This window comes from Ruditapes philippinarum, unplaced genomic scaffold, assembly GCF_026571515.1.
Source record: "Ruditapes philippinarum isolate M1 unplaced genomic scaffold, ASM2657151v2 ctg41_1_1_1_1, whole genome shotgun sequence".
Lineage (NCBI taxonomy): Eukaryota > Metazoa > Mollusca > Bivalvia > Venerida > Veneridae > Ruditapes > Ruditapes philippinarum.
This window is the reverse complement of record NW_026853004.1, coordinates 69,814-91,188: the sequence shown is the minus strand read 5'-3', so window position 1 is coordinate 91,188 and position 21,375 is coordinate 69,814. Positions and strand designations below refer to the sequence as shown.

The 21,375-nt window shown below is 32.0% G+C and overlaps 2 protein-coding genes and 1 long non-coding RNA gene across 3 annotated transcripts; 2 read left to right on the top strand and 1 right to left on the bottom strand.

Moving 5' to 3' along the window:
- Positions 1–1,331: 1,331 nt before the first annotated feature.
- On the top strand, positions 1,332–8,443 carry LOC132731156 (glutamate receptor 2-like). Its single transcript, XM_060717285.1, has 7 exons — positions 1,332–1,484; positions 2,528–2,554; positions 3,663–3,833; positions 4,521–4,872; positions 5,546–5,711; positions 5,971–6,541; positions 6,930–8,443. Exons 1-7 carry the CDS (start codon positions 1,413–1,415, stop codon positions 7,017–7,019), a joined length of 1,449 nt encoding a protein of 482 aa, XP_060573268.1. The 5' UTR covers positions 1,332–1,412; the 3' UTR covers positions 7,020–8,443.
- LOC132731176 (uncharacterized) lies at positions 7,147–21,129 on the bottom strand. The gene is made up of 2 exons (XR_009625844.1): positions 20,218–21,129; positions 7,147–7,395 (listed from the first exon to the last, which is right to left on the bottom strand). It is a non-coding gene; the product is annotated as an uncharacterized LOC132731176 (long non-coding RNA).
- Positions 13,930–21,126, top strand: LOC132731166 (glutamate receptor 2-like). The gene is made up of 7 exons (XM_060717296.1): positions 13,930–14,120; positions 14,792–14,818; positions 15,911–16,078; positions 16,524–16,875; positions 17,562–17,727; positions 18,807–19,377; positions 19,763–21,126. The coding sequence occupies exons 1-7, from the start codon at positions 14,049–14,051 to the stop codon at positions 19,850–19,852; spliced, it is 1,446 nt and encodes a 481-aa protein (XP_060573279.1). The 5' UTR covers positions 13,930–14,048; the 3' UTR covers positions 19,853–21,126.
- Positions 21,130–21,375: the final 246 nt, after the last annotated feature.

The window sequence follows — 21,375 nt, the reverse complement described above, 5'->3', positions numbered from 1 at the left end:
ATGAAAACGTTTTAATATGGTGGGGAATTCACGCCATAAATAAATCAAGATTGTACTGCAAATTTGACGAGTAAAGAATTACATATAAAATAGATACATGAAATTAATGTAAGTTAAACAAATTAAATGTAGGTATTTATATCTAGCAAAAACCTAGGCAACTTCTTTAAAACTTTCACGTATTCTTCAACCATCATTCCTGGGGTTTTCACAAGAAATGTACGTCTTCCAGACCATGACATAATGGTGGTTAAAAGGTAATTGTTTCTAAATTAATGTTTGAACTGTCTAAGATATCATTTGCAGTGGCACCTCAGAAACACACAGTGGTCATTCTTCTACGAAGGATCGGTGGGGACATTTCGACTTAATAATCATAAATTCATGATTTGTACTTCACGATTCCAACGTCATGTATGTACTATTTCAGCGTCATGAATGTACTATTTCAACGTCATGAATGTACTATTTCAACGTCATGAATGTACTATTTCAACTTCATGAATGTACTATTTCAACGTCATGAATGCACGATTCCAACATCACGAATTCAAGATTTCGACGTCATTAATGTACGATTTCAACTTTACAAATTCTCGTTTTCACAGTTTAACCATTATTATTTAAACTTCATGAACTTATTAATTTAAATTCTGACAATTTAAGCTTCAAGAATTAATGATTTCAACATCATAAACTAAAATGGAAAAAAGTCGTAAAGTTAAAACCGTGCAGTTCAAACCCTGAATTCGTTTAGATAAATTCATGAATTCATGAAATTGCAAACACAACATTTAAATCTTGAATTCATGAAGTTGGAATCGTGAAGTCATAAAGCTGAAATCGTGAATTCATGACGTTGCTATGATAAATTATGAATGTTATTAACATTAGTCTTCCATATTTTTTCTGTCATCAATACGTGGAAAATAGCGTTTCTTCCAAAACACAACAACGTCCGAATATACTGGAGATGTTACGGTTATCAATATAAGTTTCGTCACTTTGATTTTGCTAGTCTTTTACCTTTTTATTATTTTTAATCAATTTCTATGTTCCCAAATATTATTTACTTTGTGCAATTTCAGTTTGAAAAATTCATTTTTTTACAACTTCACTCAAAATAATGCAACAACGATAACTTTTTGATTAAACTTCAATTAAGGTGCTGTACCTGTTTTATGTTTTATGCCACAGTCATGTATATGTACAAACTCATAATAAAATCTGAAGAAGATTCATATTACATAATTTCATATTTTGATAAAAAAAAAATCACCAACGGCACGTATTGCGCTCCGTAGTTATATGGCAGCATTTGCTCAAGTACGGATCAATAAAAAGAGACTAGAAACATAGAATCTAACAGTGTCAGTGACTAACTCAACAGCCATTGGAACTCTTTTAACAAAATGGATACGCGCGAAAAATGTTTATTGTTGATCTTGTTTGCATTTGGGTATCTAAGTTCAGTAAACTCTCAGGTAACGTTTTACTTTGTTCTTAGTGCGTAACTTTTTTCATTTTTACACGCAAACTACATTCAAATGGGTATCTGTGAAGTTTGGAAAGAAATTGCGTGACATTAGACGTATAATTTGATAAGGACATTACGTTAATTACATAGTTTTATTTCTAGTAGAATGTGTGACGAGTATCCATAGTAACTATATAAAGACTTTTCATTAAATGACTGATTTCTATACATTCATATTGTTCTTTATTAAGTATACAATACGGCATTATACGTTATATATATTTTCCGATTTCAATATCTTAACAAATGGAAATACTTTCTAAATCATTTGAATGCTCACAATAAAACAGGCTAAATCGTTTTAAATCAGCTTATTTCACCCTTAAAGGGACTCCGCTGAGGTTTATTAACATGATGGGACTGAAAATATTTTTTCCAGATAAATGTACCATTTGATGTTGATTTAGACCACTAATCTTTGTGCAAAATTTCAGATCATTTGCGCACTTCTTTTTACAGAATAATTATTCAAGTTGTAAAAAAATGACCCAAAATGAAAAGCTTTTAAACAATTTTCACTCAAATCAGGCTAAAAAAAGCATAAAAATACGATTTTCATTCAATTTATTTCAAAGTATATTTCTTAATATTTCTGTTTAAAGTGCCCCAGCTCATTTATGTAAGAAATTCAAATGTTATGTTTTTAGGCTTTTAAACCTCAGTGGAGTCCCTTTAAATATCATGCATGTTCTTTAAAGTAATACGCCGTTGTCAATAGTATAGAGCCAGGCCAGCCTGGAAATCCGTACAGCCTAACATATTGTTCTAACTTCCAATTTTCATCTTGATAATGGACTGTTCCAAAAAATGAAGCTGGGGGAGTCCATTTCTGAAATTTAGGGATTTAATTGTTAAACAATTATCCTATTATGTCAATTTTTTCCTTTGATATGACAAAAAAATGTTCGACACTAAGTTTTTTATTGATGTGCACTGTAATTATTATGAAATTATAATCTTATAACAAAAAAATCTTGTTTGTTTTTCCAGACACCTCTTAGAGTGACGTCTGTGCTTGTAAGTATGACTGTAATTATCATTTCTGTCGGCTTAAATTATCATCTCAATTATGAATGAGTGTATAGGTAGGTTACTTACACACCTACCTCGCTACCAGTGACATTGAATTCTTAGGTAATTCTTAGGTAACCATGTAGCACAAGGTCGGCGGTTTTACACAGGTGCCCGTTCGTGCCCGATATAAGGCAGACAGGAGTACCCGGCATTTCATTAAAGTAATTAAGACTGGAATTATAGTCCGAATCTTTTTCAATTGAACACTTAAACAACATTACATTCTTCATTAACTTATTATAAGGAAGATTGGTCTTTGTTTTTATGTTGATTATTTATTTTTTTTATCACCTGATAGCGGACACCTTCATAAACCTTCCTTTAACTATATACATGTAATTATAACAAAATAACACTGAACAAACAAGATTCAGGAATAAATACCTGTCTACTTTTCATTTCAGTATACTACAGTGTAATATTCGTTTAGTAATTCATAAATTATACCAGTCATTTCTGTGCCAGATAAAACATTTCACTTGATGTTTTACATCATTTACAAGACGTATACTTACATACTAAGCTAACAATCTTGGCTTATATCAAGTGTTTTCATGTTTAACATACTAACTTTGTAAACATATGATACATTTTTACTTGCATAATACTTAAAATCTTACCTATTTCTTGGATAAAAAACGACAACAAATCTTTAACAAATCTTTGGTTTATACCTTTTCTTAGCGTTCGACACCAGTATAGAGTCGGGCCAGACTCAACATCCGTCAGGTCGTATACTGTTGGTAGTTCAATCATTTTATCCGTGAATTTCTTATGGATTGTTTTTTTTTAATTTAAAGAACGGCAAATGATCTGATGGTTTCATATACATGTATGAACATGTTGTCATCAAACAAAAGTCCATTCAATTTTAAATAAGGATTGATTTACAAAATGACGGTGACGGGGTCATTCTTTTTGCATGTAAGGTGTATTAAAAGGATAATTACATCTTACTGAAATTAAATCAATAATTTAGATGTTATTTTTTTATCGCGGAATTTCATAACTCCGTATAAATTGATATGCATATAATATTTGTACCTCGCAGGAAATACCGTATTTGATGAAAGATGCAGACGGTGAGTTTTCCGGTATTATACCAGATGTTCTGGACAGTCTTAAACTAAATTACACCATCTCTTTAACCCCTGATGGTCAGTATGGCAAGCAATTAACCAATGGCACATGGCTGGGCATGATAGGGGAATTGGTGAACGGGGTAAGAATTATATTTTCCTTTACCTTACGTTTGTTTTGTTTTGTCTTTTTTGTTAAGATATTGAAAAATACATATGAGATACAAATCATGCCACACTGCTTAAAACTAAGAGTGAGATATAAAATATTGCTTCATGTTATAAACAGCAAAGAAGAAGCATATAACGGATCTAGAATTTAATTAAGTTTAAATTACGTCTATTTAGCACCAGTTTTGGTAATGTCGAGCTAGTTCAACGAATAAAAGGAAAGAAAAAACGCGAAAAAATAATTTTCTTATAGGAGAGTATAGAATGTCTATTTGCGAAGAAGTATATTGTTGTAATTTCATTTGCGCTAGTCCTGTAGACTTACAGCGTATATTCGTTAGGTATCCTCCATATTTATAATGTTGGAAAACAAAACAAAATACGCTGTACGTGTTTATATGTGACAAAGGTTCTGCATTCATTAGTTTGGATATTGGTACATTAAGTTTTATATAAAGAAGGCAGATTGATGGGTATAGATAGAAGTTCCTGTTGATGTCTTAATATACAAATCGCGAAATAAGGACAAAATAACATCCATGTAAAAGTCTGTTATGACTTCCAATAGTTAAATATTGAACAAAGTTAATTATAATAGTATATAAATATTAGTAATTTATAAATAAATAAAACCGATTTCATGTCTGGTGTATTTTTAGGATGCGGACATTGCAGGTTTCCTTACAGTAACCGCACCAAGGTCTGAAGCTGTAGATTTCTCCTATCCTGTCATGCCTATAGGGCTATCAATCTTGATGAAAAAACCTAGAGGTGGGAAAGTTGCACTCGATTATAATCTTGCCAGGCTGTTATACCCATTCGAGTTGTCTGTCTGGTTGATGGCATTTGTGGCCATGTTCGTGACTGGAACTGTGTTGTACATCATGATGCATTTTAATCCATATGAATGGAGAAGAATGGCACGTGATCACGAGGCAACCATAAGAGAAGGAGAGTCATTTACGTGTCTCAATTCTTTCTTCTTTGTTTTTAGTACGCTGATGTGGCAAGGTAATGACGTTTAACTTGTAAAGCATTTTGTATTTGTTAAATGAGCATTGATAAACATATTGTATAGAAACGAATATGACAGTGCATTAAACTAACATTGAAAGAATAATTCTTGTTTATTTGACTGCAGAAATTTGACTTGAAAGTTTTCCTCCTATCTAAATCTCTAAACGCTAAAATTTTCATGTTGAAATACAGAAATGCATTTGTTGTTACTTTGTTGTTACCATACCATTCGAAATGGTGTTACCAATGCTGCTTTTGGTGGAAATGTTTAGGACATTAAGACCGTAAATGTTTCTAAAATAGATCCACGCAGTTTTGAAACAGAGTAGGCAAATTTCAAAACTTTTATATGAATAAATTGAAATATTTGTTTACAGATAAATCGGCAAATTCATACCAAATTTATTATCGTTCGAGTATATAGGAAGCACAAAAGCTTAAGGACATGTGCATACTCTCCAATCCGTTCTAGGGAGCAGTGAGTGTAGTTTCTTATTTAAGGAAAATACGGTATGACCTGACGGGGTTTGAACCCGCGGAGCTAGCGATTCTTAAATTACTAGCCCGATGTTTTAATTGTTCGAGCAAAAAAAGAAGTTTAAAACCATTTCAATTCACTTTACTACCTATTGAGTTATATAATAAATTGCATGTTTCTTGAATGCAGGTTACGTCCGAGCACCCCGCTCTATTGGGGCTCGAGTTCTGGTAGCTGCATGGTGGTGCTTCACAATCCTCTTTATCGTATCATATACAGCCAACCTTACCAACCTCCTTCGTATTGGACCAGACTACTTCGCCTCCCAAGAATTTTCAAAGATAAAAAGCTTTGAGTAAGTAATCATTTTATGCGCATTCATTCAATTGGCAACAAAAATGTTCTTAATGGGCGATGTCTCATAATGAATTGAACAAAGTCTGCATGCGTTTTGGCGAATTAAAACAATCTTTATGTCGGCACTTAGTTTTGTTTGCATGGAAAATCACATTTATTTCACAAGCAGTTTAATTTAACAATCATTTTTTACCCTTAGAGTTATGGTTATAATACATTTAACACTTGTCTTAGCTAAAGATTACTTTTTATTGCAGAGACCTGTCAAAAAACGCAGACACAAGGGTAGGATTCATAAAAAGCGGCTCCACAAACAGGTTCTTCCGCGAGTCTAAATCGCCCTTTTATCAAGAGCTGTATCAAAGAGCAACCAATGACCAAGATTATGAAGATTTTGATTCTATACAACGTCTCGTGATGAATGTGCGGAATAATAAAGAATCTGATTTTGCTGCAATAGTCGAGCGTCCTACAGCAAGGTTCATAGCCAACAGAAAGCCATGTGATCTGTACGCGGTTCACGTGGAGGACTTTATGTACAAGCATTATGCATTTGCACTACAAAAGAACTCTTCCATAGCGAGCCATCTTAACACAGCATTGATTAAACTAACTGAAACCGGAGAATTGCACGAGATTGAAAAGAAATGGTTTGACGAACGAGATGAGTGTCCCGGAAAATCCCAACCTGATCGGGGAGAAAGTGTTCGGTTTTACAAACTCGGTTTATCAACATTTTCGTCGGCCATGCTGATCGTTGTAGCAGGAATTATAATCGGGGGCATAATATGCTTGATAGAAATTTGCATCTTCAAATGGGCAGAATCGGTTAGTAATAGCTTATACACAACCTTATTTAACAATGAAAATACTAAATTACGAAACATGGACAAAATATTTTATTGTCGTGCCCAAGCGGGTACATGATATTTAGCATTACGTAGAAAATATAGAAACTGACCATGTTGCAAGTATTTTATCATTTTATTACAACAAACCAGAAAACATGTACTTTGTCCATATTAAGGGTCGTCTTCGACATTTCTTTGATGTTGTATTGCCAAAAATCAGTACATAACAATGATAACATGTTTCAAGAATAATAATTATAAGAATGATGATTATAATAAAAACAGTTTAGGTGCAAGAATATCTCTACGGGTATCCTCAATTTGTTGACTGATACTTCATATAGTTAAATATTTTCTGTTTACAGCGTGACAGTAATGAAGAAACAGAACACATCACTGCGGATGAAGAGACCATCAAAGCAGCCGAGGGGAAAGGGGCCGCGACACCGGTGTAGCAGAAGCATTTAATTAAGTTGTTTTTTATTCTTTTGAAATATTAATCAAATCTGTTCTGTTTTTTTCTTGAACAGATATTTCATATAATCGTGTGCAGCTATTTATAGTAATGACTAGATTTTTAAAAACGTTCTTCATATTATTAATGAAGACGGTGTGGTTTGTCTTTTTTACATTTTTATACGTTTATCATTCTAGCATATTGTAGACTTTGTATTTCCATATTTATATATGACTTTGATAATTGATTGAGTGGAGTGAGATAATAATTCTGATTTAAAGCATTTTAATTACTTCATGCATTCCATTACTGACAAATATTTTAAATATCAATTAAAATAAATAACAAAGTAAAATAAGCAATGTGAGTTAAACCTTAAACCGCTGGGTTCCTACAATTGACTTGTTCAGCTTCCATTTGTGGAACTGTTCATTATACAATGTATATTTAGGAATGTAAAGATGAAAAATTAGCCAGCCCAAAAGTATATGACATACATTTGTATAAGCTGTTCACTCTCTTCCAGCAGAGTTTAGCGTTAACTACATGTATTTATTACGTATGGAACCACAAATAATTTCAGTAAGTAACAGTAGCATCTACATGTACTCAAGCATAATTTCCTGCTACAAATATGAATGTGTGGTATAAAAAAGTTATACTTGAAATTAAAATTTTCAAGGGAGTGCTTCATATAAAATAACTTGTATTGATTTTTTTAATAACTTTTCAAGTGTGTACAGTTTTCCAAATAAGACTTCGTAGAATATTCCTAGAAGTAAATTTATAAATCTAGTTGTAATCATTATTTATGCCCTGCTACCCTGATCTGTTTCAAGCAGAAACATATTTATAATCTATATTTGTCTATTGGTGCCTCTTGTTTTAGTTATAATTTTTGTCATCAAAAATATTTGACATACCTTAAAGTAGCATACCCCCAGATGTGTTCATTTTTAATTACTTAAATAAAAAAAAATATAAAAATGTGTTAAATTGATAGCAAGTGTACAAGTTTAGTGATATGATCTACCTTTAGGCACTTATCCATAGAAATTATCTATATATAAATGTCAAAATCTATTTGAATCCGTTGTGTCAAGTTTTTGCGCAAAGAAAATAAAAACAACAAAACATCCACCTGGTTTGAGAATATTTCTAAATCAACCTTTTTCATGAGTTTAATCTTTTACCATTTATAATGGTCATCTGGTGATGTTGCACTTTAAATCATGTTAGTTTTGTTCATCATAAACTGTTTTGTTTTTATTTAAAGTGTTTTGTAATAACTACAGGTAATTTTCGTGTGTTTTGATATACTCTTATAAAAGAACTTTTTTTTCAAATTATATTTTAAATGTCTTATGTTCACATACATAATATGCGTATTAAAACATATTCAGCATATCAAATATTCTGAAATTACATACTTTCGACCCTCCACCATCGCTCCATTTTAAATTTTCAATCATTACATCTAGGAGTAAATCTTTCAACACAATTTCTTCACTCTATTGTTAGAGTAATGACTTCTTATCCAGTGACCTCTCTGGCGTGGGTTCGATCCCCGGGAGATGCTTTGGTAGTTTAACGCGGAGGAAGGTAGTCTAGTACTGGTGTAACTCTCCAGGAACGATGGTTAGGAAACTACCCGCCTATATGACTGAAATACTGTTGGAAAAAGGCGTAAAATGAAACAAACAAACAAAAAATTCACTCAATTGACAGAAGAATATCGATGAGAGGCATATAGTATTTTATTCATTTAAGAATTTACAAGCCTCATTTAATAACAGAACAGAACAGAACAGAAAAGATATTATTATTCAATATGACTTGAACATAACAATGCTCAGAAAAAAATATCCAGACCAATCTATTTTGCAATCGTTATTATTATCTTGGAATAATTTTCCATCGCTTAATTCAGCGGAAAATTATATTTTACTACCCTCATTAGTAACAGATTAAACCGATTTCTTCTTAAAGTTTGTGCATGGCAGTTACACAAATATTTTACTATCAGAGATATCGGTTTAGATAGGGCATAAATAAGTTAGAACACCCCAATGAAACATTAGGTTTATTAAAACAAATACTAGTAAGTAATAATGAAAAATTATAATTTTAAATTTTTAAATATGTTATAAATTTTGCCATTTACAATTCATTCAACATGGCATCACAAAAGAAATATATATATATTATCAAAAACGCTATTTTAAATTTGCCGTAGAATATATATATATATATTTAGCTCCATGAATATACATACAATGTATCTTATTTAAGACGATCAATGGAAACAAGAGCATCGCTAGGCGGAGCATTATATGCCGAAAGTGATTTTTTAGTAAGGATGAAGCATTTGTAATGGATGGATGATCACCAAACTTTGTCTGTAGCATTCTTATGTAATCTTTTATCAAGTTTGCTCATAATAATATGATAGGCCCCGTTTAAGCAAAAGCTTATATGCCCCAGGTCATGACATTTCTTCAAATTATAGTTTAAAGGTAGTCTATGCTCAAATTCAATATTAGAAAATATTAACAATGGATAATTTCCAACACTGAAAAGAAGTTGTTTCTGGTGAGCGACTCAGGGCCATCATGGCTCTCTTGGTATCAAGATTTATGTTGGTCTGATACTAAATTTTAGCTGCAGCAGTGACTTGACTGTGCCAGCAGCATTATACCGGCATCTAATACTAATCTACAAACATTTACATTTAAACATTGGTAGAAATTACGTTTTTTTTATTCACAGTTACTTTATAACACAATTTTATAAATGCAGTGTAACTTAGACTCATTTTAAAATGTGATAATTCTTCTCTTTTGGTACTGAACTTTAATGCCATTCACTCAGTAGCTGCGACATCCATTTCTTTTTAATCGTTATTTTCTTATTGGCCAGATAAGTGTGTTTGATCATAAGATGTTTAACAGGAAGCATATTTTCTTCCATGTGCAATATGATTATTACAGGTACTTACACCCACAACTAGCATTTTTTTTCTACAGATTATTTGGCGTATTACTAGCTAATCTTCTCATTGAATCTAAAACATCATTCGACAGCCCATTATTTTCTTGTTTTACTGTCAGTATCTTTAGTAAAAATACTCGCCTCGAGTAAAATCAATACTGCGATACTTTGAACATCCCTTCCCCCTGGGAAATGTTTATTTTAAACTTATGAGTCAATCTGTAAAATTCCCATTAAATTGTCATTTATTATTTCATTGATTAGTGGCAGTTGACGACATATGTATACATAATAACTTGTTTGATCGATGTCTCTTAAACGCATTTTTAGAATGAGTCTTTGAGCATTCTCAAGTCCATTTATGTTTTTGTCGGGACAATATCAAAGTTTCTCAAGGGAACATCAACATGTCCACTTACTTGAGTCAGGTTATTCTAAAGTTAACTCTTACTTCGTTAAAATATCTTAAATATATATATTATCCATATTTCAATAGATTAAACAATTCAATATTTTACAGTATTTTCAGTATTTACTTTCATGTCAAATTCGTTTTACTTAATTTAATATGTTTATCTATGTGTTTATAAGTGCTCTATGATATTTGTTTGATTCCTGGAGCTTAAGTCGCTCCGACATTGTACAACAACAACAACATCAGCAGCAGCTACAACAACACTTTTCTTTGTAAATATAGCCTCCGGACAAAAATACAATGAATTTGATATATTTTGTTTTGTGTCATGTTATTTCATATTTGAAAATGGCAGGTACAAAAATAAGCACTCGAATTTATATTATCATCATTAGAACAATTCTTTGAATAACAAAAATATTCATATTCACAACTACGTTATACCAGCTCATTAAAAATTGCAGTCATTCATGTCTGCAATGTCTGCAAAGAATACATGAAATTCATCCTCAGTTTATTAAAGTTAACATAACAATACTGACAATAACGTACCAAGATGATGACATGTTTGACTTGTGTGACTTGAACAAGGAAATTTAGCAAATGCTTTTTTAACATAAAAACGGTAAATTAATAGACACATATCTCTTAGGATTGAACATAGTTTTAAATTGTAAATATATGTATCATAACGCGTGGAATCAGTAAGTAATCTGTTGATACCAGATTTTGTGTTTTACAATCTGCAAGTCTTGTTTAAAATAATACAAAAATACATTAAAATCACCAATAATTTGGTTTAACCAAACAAATCCAAAACCATTTTTGTACAACAAATCTCTAATTGAAGATGCCCAATCTTTGCTGTATAAACATTGTATAACAATTTCTTGGATATCTTTTTTCAGACATATATAAGAGTTTTCACCAGTATTTTATACATTAAATATAATACAGCTTTATTGGATCCCCAGTTACATTGTCGTGCATTATTTAGGGCGCAAACGGGAAGTCAGTGACCTTGACAACGCAGCCACAGAGGACTGCAGTTATTGTTATCAAACTAATAACACGTATTTTTTCAGTCAAGCTGTAATATCTGATGAATAAATAACGTCTTTTGCCCTACTTTTATGATTTTATGAACACCAATATTCTAGAAGAATGATATCTTTTATTGGAATATTTTAGTAAGAACTGCTCTTTTTTCGCTCGATCCAGATACTTAATTATTCAAATGTCCCAGAATTGATGTAAAGTTACACAATATCCAAATGGAAATAAATGGAAATTTGTCCCAAATAATTGTTTAACGATACTTCCTTAAAAGGATATCGATGTATCTTAAGAAAAAATCTTTCTTCTGAAATAATTGTAAATTTTGATCAATATAACAATAACCTATTACACTGCTTTTATACAGCTTCAGAGAGTCTGAAACACTTTGGTAGATGCGAAGAACCGTTTTTCGTGAGTTTGAATTGTTCCCGTGGCACGTGTGCCTAGCTATACTGCTGATGAAGTCTTATGAGTTTTAGACAAAGTTTTGAAAATGAACAACTCTAGAAGATTCTAAACATTCTACAATTGCCTCTGTGACTTTATGTTCGAGATGTGCTCGAGAATAGGTTGTTTCCAGTCGAGAATATGTCGAAATTATAACAAACTGACCTGATATACATATTATACATACAACTGTATATACTTATTGCTGACCCTTGTCCCGAAATATAAAAAAAGCCAACTTATTAGCAAATAAATTCGACAATGTTAAGAAATCGACACAGATCAAGTTACCGCCAGATTCAGGAATTTTCAAGCTCGAATTTCTGAGGTCACCACTGACATCGCACCCATTAGTCGACGGTATCGAACCACTGGCTAATAATACGGACACGTCGTTTGTTCTTGAAATGTAATTAATTCCCTTTAGGTCATTAACAAATGAGGAAGTACTTTAGACGTAATCATTTCTAATAAATATTCGTAACGTTAGTTTATTTTCAGACACAAACATACATTAAATATTAAATAATGTTTAATTCATAATGATGCTGCTGACTGACTGAAATTTGTTCATATGAAATGTTTAAACTTGATTTAATATCAAATTTTATTTCACGAGAGCACTAATTAATAAATAATTGTAACGCATAATGACTAAGATTTGCCTGAAGAAAATAATCATTATTTAGAAAAAACATTTTTGTTTTAATGTTCTTGCGTGTACATCGATTAATACATAATTTCTGCAGTAAAACACCGTTATTTCAGTAAGATGCAGGTAATTGTACCTGCGTTTCATGAAAACATTATAATATGGTGGGAAATTCACGCCATCAATGACGCCTGGTGGTTCTGCAAATTTGACGAGGAAAGACTCAAATTTAAAAATCAATAATTTATGTTAGTTAATAAAATCTTAAATGAAGGTATTCTTATCTAGCAAACACTAAGCAGCTTCTTAATTTAAACGTTCAAATGTTGAATAACCATCATCCCTGGGGTTTTCCATAAGAATTGTACGTTTTCGAGACCATGACACATTGGTGGTGTAAGGGTAATTATTTCTAAAGTCTAAGGATATCATTTGCAGTGGCTGTATATTTATCTCAGCTACACACAATGGTCATTCTTCTACGAAAGATCGGTGGGGACATTTTGACTTAATAATCATAAATTCATGATTTCATCCTTACGATTTCAACGTCATGAATGCACGATTTTAACATCACGAATTTACGGTTTCGACGTCATAAATGTACTATTTCAACTTTAAGAATGTTGTTTTCACAATTTAAACATTACGAGTCCATGATTTCAACCTTATGAATTTATTTATTTAAATTCTGACAATTTAAGCTTCAAAAAATTAAGGATTTCAACGTCATGAACTGAAATGGAAAAAATATCGTGAAGTTAAAATCGTGAAGAAGTTCAAAACCTAAATTCGTTTAGATAAATTCACGAATTCATGAAATCGCAGACACGACATTTAAATCTTGAATTCATGAAGTTGGAATTGTGAAATAATGAAGCTGAAATCGTGAATTCATGACGTTGCTATGATAAATTATGAATAATTATTATTAAAATTAGTCTTCCATATTTTTCTGTCATCAAATAAATGGAAGCTTACGTGGAATATAGCGTTTCTTCCAAAACACAAAGACGACCAAAATAACTGGAGACGTTACGGTTATCAATATTAGTTTCAGTGACGGTCGATTCTGCTGGTCTTCCACCTTTTTATTCTCTTAATCATTTTTTATGTTCCCAAATATTATTTACTTTGCGCAATTTCAGTTTGAAAAATTCATTTTTTCACAACTTCATTCAAAATAATGTCACAACGATAATTCTTTTATTGAACTACAAGGTGCTGTACCTGTTTTATGTTAAATGCCACAGTCATGTATATGTACAAACTCATGATAAAATCTGAAGAAGATTCATATTATATAATAAATAAACACCAATGATACGTATTACGCTCCTTAGTTATATCAGAGATTGTAATGGCAGTATTTGCTAAAGTATGGATCAATAAAGAGAGACTAGAAACCTAGAATCTAACAGTGTCAGTGACTAACTCAACATCCGTCGGAACTCTTTAACAAAATGGAGACGCGCGAAGATTGTTTATTGTTGATCTTGTTTGCATTTGGATATCTAAGTTCAGTAAACTCTCAGGTAAAGTTTTTCTTTGTTATGAGGACGTTACTTTTGCATATTTACACGCAAACTACATTCAAATGGGTATTTGTGAAGTTTGGAAAGAAATTGCATGACATCTGACGTAAAATTTGATAAGGACATTACGTTAATTACGTAGTTGTTTTTCTAGTAGAACGTGCGACGAGTTTCCATAGTAATTATTTAAAGGTGTTTTTTTTTAAAATGACTGATTTCTATACATTCATATTATTCTTAATTTAGTATACAATACACGCACGGTGTTATACCTTATATATATTTTCCGATTTCAATATCTTAACAAATGGAAATACAATAAACCAGACTGAATGCATTTTAAATCAGCTCATTTTAACATGCATGTTCTTTAAAGTAATTTACGCCTTTGTCAAAAGTATAGAGCCAGGTCAGCCTGGAAATCTGTACAGCCTTATATATCGCTAAATACTGTTAGCTGAAGAACTTCCAATTTTCATCTTGATAATGGACAGTTCCAAAAATTGAAGCTGGGGGAGTCCATTTCTGAAATTCAGGGAGTTAATTGTTACACAATAATCCTATTATGTCAATCATTTCATTTGATATGACGAAACATGTTAGACCCTTAGCTCTTTATTCATGTGCATTATAATCATCTTATAACAAAAAATATTGTTTGTTTTTTCCAGACACCTCTAAGAGTGACGTCTGTGCATGTAAGTATGACTGTGATTATCATTACTGTCGGCTTAAAATATCATCTCAATTATAAATGAGTGTATAGGTAGGTTACTTACACACCTATCTCGCTACCAGTGACATTGAACAGGCACAAGGTCGGCGGTTTTACATTGTGCCCGTTCGTGCCCGATATAAGGCAGATAGGAGTACCCAGCATTTCATTAAAGTAATTTAGACTGGAATTATGGTCAGAATTTTTTTAATTGAACACTTAGACAACATAACATTCTTCTTTAACTTATTATAAGGAAGATAGGTCTTTGTATTCATGTTCATAATTAATTTTTTATCTCCTGACAGCGAGCACCTTCATAAAGCCATAAACCTTCCTTAAACTATATAATTATAACAAAATAACACTGAAGATAACAAAATAAACAAAATTCAAAAGAAAATACCTGTCTACTTTTCATTGCAGTATAATACAGTGTAATATTCGTTTGGTAATTCATAAATTATACCCGTCATTTCTGTGCCAGATAAAACATTTTACTTTAGTATTCCCCCTTGATGTTTTTACATCATTTACAAGACGTTCTTATATACTAAGCTAACAATCTTGGCTTATATCAGATGTTTTCATGTTTAACATACTAACTTTGTAAGTTTACATAAGATACATTTTTTACTTGCGTTTCACTTAAAGTCTTACCTATTTCTTGGTATAACAAACAAGCAAGCAAGCAAGCAAGCAAGCAAGCAAACAAACAAACAAACAAACAAACAAACAAACAGAACAAACAAACAAACAAACTCTTGACTTTTTCTTAGCGTTTGACCCCAGTATAGAGTCGGCCCAGACTTAACATCCATCCAGTCTAGCAAGGCCGTTTTCTGTTGGAAGTTCAATCTTTGTAGCGGACTGTTTTGAATTCATCATTCATTTTGCATGTCACTTGGTCGGAGTCAGTTGTATTAAATAATAATTACATGCAACAATTAATGTCTTACTGAAATTAAATCAATTATTTAGATGTCATTTTTTATGATATCGTGTAATTTTATAACTCTGTATAAATTTGATACTAGTATTCTGTACATATTATACATGTTTTTGTACCCGACAGGAAGAACCGTTTTTGATAAAAGATGCAGACGGTGGGTTTTCCGGTATGATACCGGATATTCTGGACAGTCTTAAACTAAATTACAGCATCTCCTTATCCCCTGATGGTAGCTACGGCCGTCAATTAAATGGCACATGGCTGGGTATGATAGGGGAATTGGTGAACGGGGTAAGAATTATATTTTCCTTTACCTTACATTTATTTCTTTTTCTTTTAGATATTGAAAAAAAAATGAGATAAAATCATGTGACACAGCTTAAAACGTGTGATATAGAATTTTTATTCACGTTATATTCATTCAAAGGTATAGCAAAGAAGCATATTAAGGATCTCGAAATTACGTCCATTTAGCGTCAGTTTTGGTAACGTCAATCTAGTTAAACAAATAAAAGGAAAGAAAAACGCGAAAAAAATCATGTTAATGACTTAATATGTAAATGAAATCAATCAAATCACGAATTTAAGCATTATTTTACGATACAAAATAACAGTTTACTTTAGAGTTGGCATCGTCCGTTGCGACTTCTCGTAGTAATAGATTATGTTCAATTAATATAAAATATAAGAAATGTATAAATAAATAAAACTGATTACATTTCTGATGTATTTTTAGAATGCAGACATTGCAGGTTTCCTTACAGTGACCGCACCAAGGTCTGAAGCTGTAGACTTCTCCTATCCCGTCGTGCCTATAGGGCTGTCAATCTTGATGAAAAAACCTAGAGGCGGGGAAGTTTCACTCGATTATGATCTTGCCAGGCTGTTCTACCCATTCGAGCTGTCTGTCTGGTTGATGGCCTTTGTGGCCATGTTCGTGACTGGAACAGTGTTGTACATCATGATGCATTTTAATCCATATGAATGGAGAAGAATGGCACGTGATCACGAGGCAACCGCGCGAGAAGGAGAGTCATTCACATGTCTCAATTCTTTTTTCTTTGTTTTTAGTACGCTGATGTGGCAAGGTAATGACGTTTTAAATTTTGTTAATATATATTAATACTTAAAAAGCACTTTATATTTGTTCACGTTTGAGCATTGATAAACATATTGTATAGAAACGAATTGAGAGTGCATTAAACTAACATTGAAAGAATAATTCTTGTTTATTTGACTGGAGAAATTTGACTTGAAAGTTTTCCTTCTATCTAAATCTCAAACGCTAAAAAAAATCTAAAATCTTCATGACGAAATACAGAAATGCATTTGTTGCTACTTTGATGTTACCATACCATACGAAATGGTGTTACCAACGCTGCTTTTGGTGGAAATGTTTAGGACATTAAGACCGTAAATGTTTCTACAATAGATCCACGCAGTTTTGAAACAGAGTAAGCAAATTTCAAAACTTGAATTGAAATATTTGTTTTCAGATAAATCCGCAAGTTCATACCAAATTTATTATCGTTCGAGTATATAGGAAGCACAAAAGCTTAAGAACATACTCTCCAATCCGTTCTAGTGTAGTTTCTTGTTTAAGGAAATACGGCATGACCTGACGGGGTTTGAACCCGCGGAGCTAGCGACTCTTAAATTACTAGCCCGATGTTTTAACTGTTCGAGCAAAAAAAAAAAAAGAAGTTTAACACCATTTTAATTCACTTTACTACCTATTGAGTTAAAATATAAATTGCATGTTTCTTGAATGCAGGTTACGTCCGAGCACCCCGCTCTATTGGGGCTCGAGTACTGGTGGCTGCATGGTGGTGCTTCACAATCCTCTTTATCGTATCATATACAGCCAACCTTACCAACCTCCTTCGTATTGGACCAGACTACTTCGCTTCCCAAGAATTTTCAAAGATAAAAAGCTTTGAGTAAGTAATTATTTTATGCGCATTCATTCAATTGGCAACAAAGATGTTCTTGATCAGCGATGTTGTATATTGAATTGAACTAAGTCTGCATGCGTTTTGGCGAATTAAAATAATCTTTATGTCGGCATTTAAGAGTTTTTTTGCATGGTAAATCAAATTTACCACACAAGCATTTAAGGTAGACCATAGGTAATGGTAACCATAAGGAACTGTAAAATTGACAACATAGGACAGTTAAAAGTCTTCAAGGTCATCTGTATGCAAAATTGAAATACAATTTATCATGTGGTTTATGAGTTATGGATATATTTCTGAACTAAGACTTTGCAATTAGAAGGGCACATTTTCAGAAATGAGGAAACTCTAAATAATCAGTAATATCATCATTATAAAGAATGTTTTTCTATTGCTCATTGTTAAGAAACAAATAATAACATTCAGGTAACAAATTACACAAGCAAAATGTTTGATTCTAAACAAAATGTTCTTAATATGTACAAAAATGTTACCCTACCCCACCCACTTAAAACAATAATTTTACCATTTCCCTATATAAAATGCCTTATTCAAAATATTCCTACGATTCACCATGAGGGGCTGTTTTCAAAGTTTGCCTAAATTTTCTTAAAGGTATATTGGTTGAGCATGCGAAATATAAAATACTTTTACTGTGTAATTTTTATTTTATTAAACTTTGAAAATATCTGGTATCATATTTTCTATAAATTTTGGCATTATTTAGCAAATAAATACCTACAATAATTATATAATTTAAATCAAACCCTTTTTTCTTCCATAAGGGATCAGAGAGATACATAAATAATGATAAAAAGAAAAAAAGAAAGAAAAAAAAAGTTGCCCCTTCTGGGGTTTGAACCCACGCCCCTCAATTTTAATGTAGTTTGCAAGCGATTTTTAGCCTATTTGAATACTCTTCAAAGTACACATGGTCTACCTTAACAATCTTTTTCCCCTTACAGATATGGTTATAATACATATAACACTCGTCTTAGCTAAAGATGATAAAAGTCCCCGCAAGGAATAGACAAAAACAACACCACGATTACTTTTTATTGCAGAGATCTGTCAAAAAACGCAGACATGAGGGTAGGATTCTTAAATAGCGGCTCCACATACAGGTTCTTTCGCGAGTCTAAATCGCCCTTTTGTCAAGAGCTGTTTCAAAGAGCAATCAATGACCAAGATAATGAAAATTTTAATTCTATACATCGTCTTAAGATGCACGTGCGGAATAATAAAGAATCTAATTTTGCTGCAATAATGGAGCGTCCAGCAGCAAGGTTCATAGCCAACAGAAAGCCATGTGATCTGTATGCGGTTCACGTGGAGGACTTGACGTACAAGCATTATGCTTTTGCACTACAAAAGAACTCTTCCATAGCGAGCGACCTTAACACAGGATTGATTAAACTGACTGAAACCGGAGAATTGCACGAGATTGAAAAGAAATGGTTTGACGAACGAGGGGGGTGTACGGGAATATCCCAACTTGATCGGAAAGAAAGTGTTCGGTTTTACAAACTCGATTTATCAACCTTTTCGTCGGCCATGCTGATCGTTGTAGCAGGAATTATAATCGGGGGCATTATATGCCTTATTGAAATTTGCATCTTCAAATGGGCAGAATCGGTTGGTAATAGTTTATACACCGACCTTATTTAACTATAAAAATACTTAATTACAAAACATGGACAAAATATTTTATTGTCGTGCCCAAGCGGGTATATAATAGCATTATGTTAAAAATATAGACACTGTTAATGTTGCGAGCATTTTATCATTTTTATTACTTCTACCAAGAAAACAGTTTATTTCCATATTAAATATCGTCTTCAAGATCGCATTTCTTTCTTATTTTTACCTGTCAAAAACAGTATTGTATTATATATACATACATAATGATTATGTTTAAAGAATAACAATAATAATACTAATTACAATGTGCAAAATATCTCTACGGGTATCCTCAATTTGTTGACTGATCGTTTTATGGTTAAATATTTTCTGTTAACAGCGTGACAGTAGTGAAGAAACAGAGCACATCACTGCCGATGAAGAGACCATCAAAGCAGCCGAGGGGAAAGGGGCAGCGACACCGGTGTAGCAGAAGCATTTACGTTGTTTATTTTTCTTTTGAAATATTAATCAAATATGTTCTGGTTTTTTTCTTGAACAGAGATTTCATAATTATAATCGTGTGCAGCTATTTATAGTAATGACTAGATTTTTTTTAACTTTTTTCATATTATTAATGAAGACGGTGTGGTTTGTCTTTTTTACATGTACTTCAGAGTGTTTATTATTCTAGCATATTGTAGACTTTGTATTTCCATATTTATATATGACTTTGATAATTGATTGAGTAGAGTGAGATAATAATAATTCTGATTTAAAGCATTTTAATTACTTCATGCATCCCATTACTGGGAAATATTTCAAATATCAATTTAAATAAATAAGCAATGTCACCTTAACCCGCTGGGTTCCTACAATTGACTTGTTCAGCTTCCATTTGTGGAACTGTTCATTATATATTTAGGAATATAAAGATGAACATTTAGCCAGCCCAAAAGTATATACCATACATTTGTACAAGTTGTCCACTGACGTACAGCAGTTTAGCGTTAACTACATGTATTTATTACGTATGCAACCACAAATAATTTCAGTAAGTAATAGTAGCATCTACATGTACCCAGGCATAATTTCCTGTTACAAATATGAATGTGTGGTATAAAAATGTTATACTTGAAATTAAAACTTTAAAGGGAGTGTTTCATATAAAATAACTTGTGTTGATTTTTAATTACTTTTCAAGTGTGTACTGTTTTCCAAATAAGACTTTGTAGAATATTCCTCGTCGTACATTTATAAATCTAGTTGGAATCATTATTTATTCCCTGCTACCCTGATCTGTTTCAAGCAGGAACATATATCTATATTATCTATTGGTGCCTCTTGTTTTGTACTTTATAGCATCAAAACATTTGACATGTGTTAAAGCAGCACGCCCCCAGATTTGTATTCATTTTTAATTATTAATGTGAAAAATTATTACAATGTGTAAATTGATAGCAAATGTACAAGTTCATTTTTATAAGATCTATCTTTAGGCACTTATCCATAGAATTACCTATAGCATGTCAAAATCTCTCAGACTCCGTTATGTAAAATTTTGCACAAAAACCCCAACCAAATATCCACCTGGTTTGAGAATATTTCTTACTCAACGTTTTTCATAAGTTTGATCTTTAAATGATTAATTATGCTTATCTAGTGGCGTTGCACTTTAAAATCATGTTAGTTTTGTTCATCATATTATTACAGGTAATTTTTGTGTGTTTTGATATTTATACTCTTAATAAAAAAAAACTTTTTCAAGTTAAATGTCTTCTGTTTACATACATAATATGCGTATTAAAAATAACCATCATGTCAAATATTTTGAAGTTACATACTTTCGCCCTCTTCACTGTATTTTCAACTATTACATGTTGCACTTTGGGCATATTTCAACACAATTTCTTTACTCTATTGACAGAAAAATATCGATGAATGATTGAATGGCATTTAGTACTTTAATCTTTTACAAATATACGAACATCATTTGATAACAAACATTCATGA

Bases quoted from the DNA above. Each gene is read 5' to 3' on its own strand.
- LOC132731156 (XM_060717285.1), top strand. From the start codon at position 1,413: ATGGATACGCGCGAAAAATGTTTATTGTTGATCTTGTTTGCATTTGGG. The intron at 1,485-2,527 runs GTAACGTTTTAC...TTGTTTTTCCAG, and splicing joins TAAGTTCAGTAAACTCTCAG to ACACCTCTTAGAGTGACGTC. The intron at 5,712-5,970 runs GTAAGTAATCAT...TTTTTATTGCAG, and splicing joins TCAAAGATAAAAAGCTTTGA to AGACCTGTCAAAAAACGCAG.
- LOC132731166 (XM_060717296.1), top strand. From the start codon at position 14,049: ATGGAGACGCGCGAAGATTGTTTATTGTTGATCTTGTTTGCATTTGGA. The intron at 14,121-14,791 runs GTAAAGTTTTTC...TGTTTTTTCCAG, and splicing joins TAAGTTCAGTAAACTCTCAG to ACACCTCTAAGAGTGACGTC. The intron at 19,378-19,762 runs GTTGGTAATAGT...TTCTGTTAACAG, and splicing joins TCTTCAAATGGGCAGAATCG to CGTGACAGTAGTGAAGAAAC.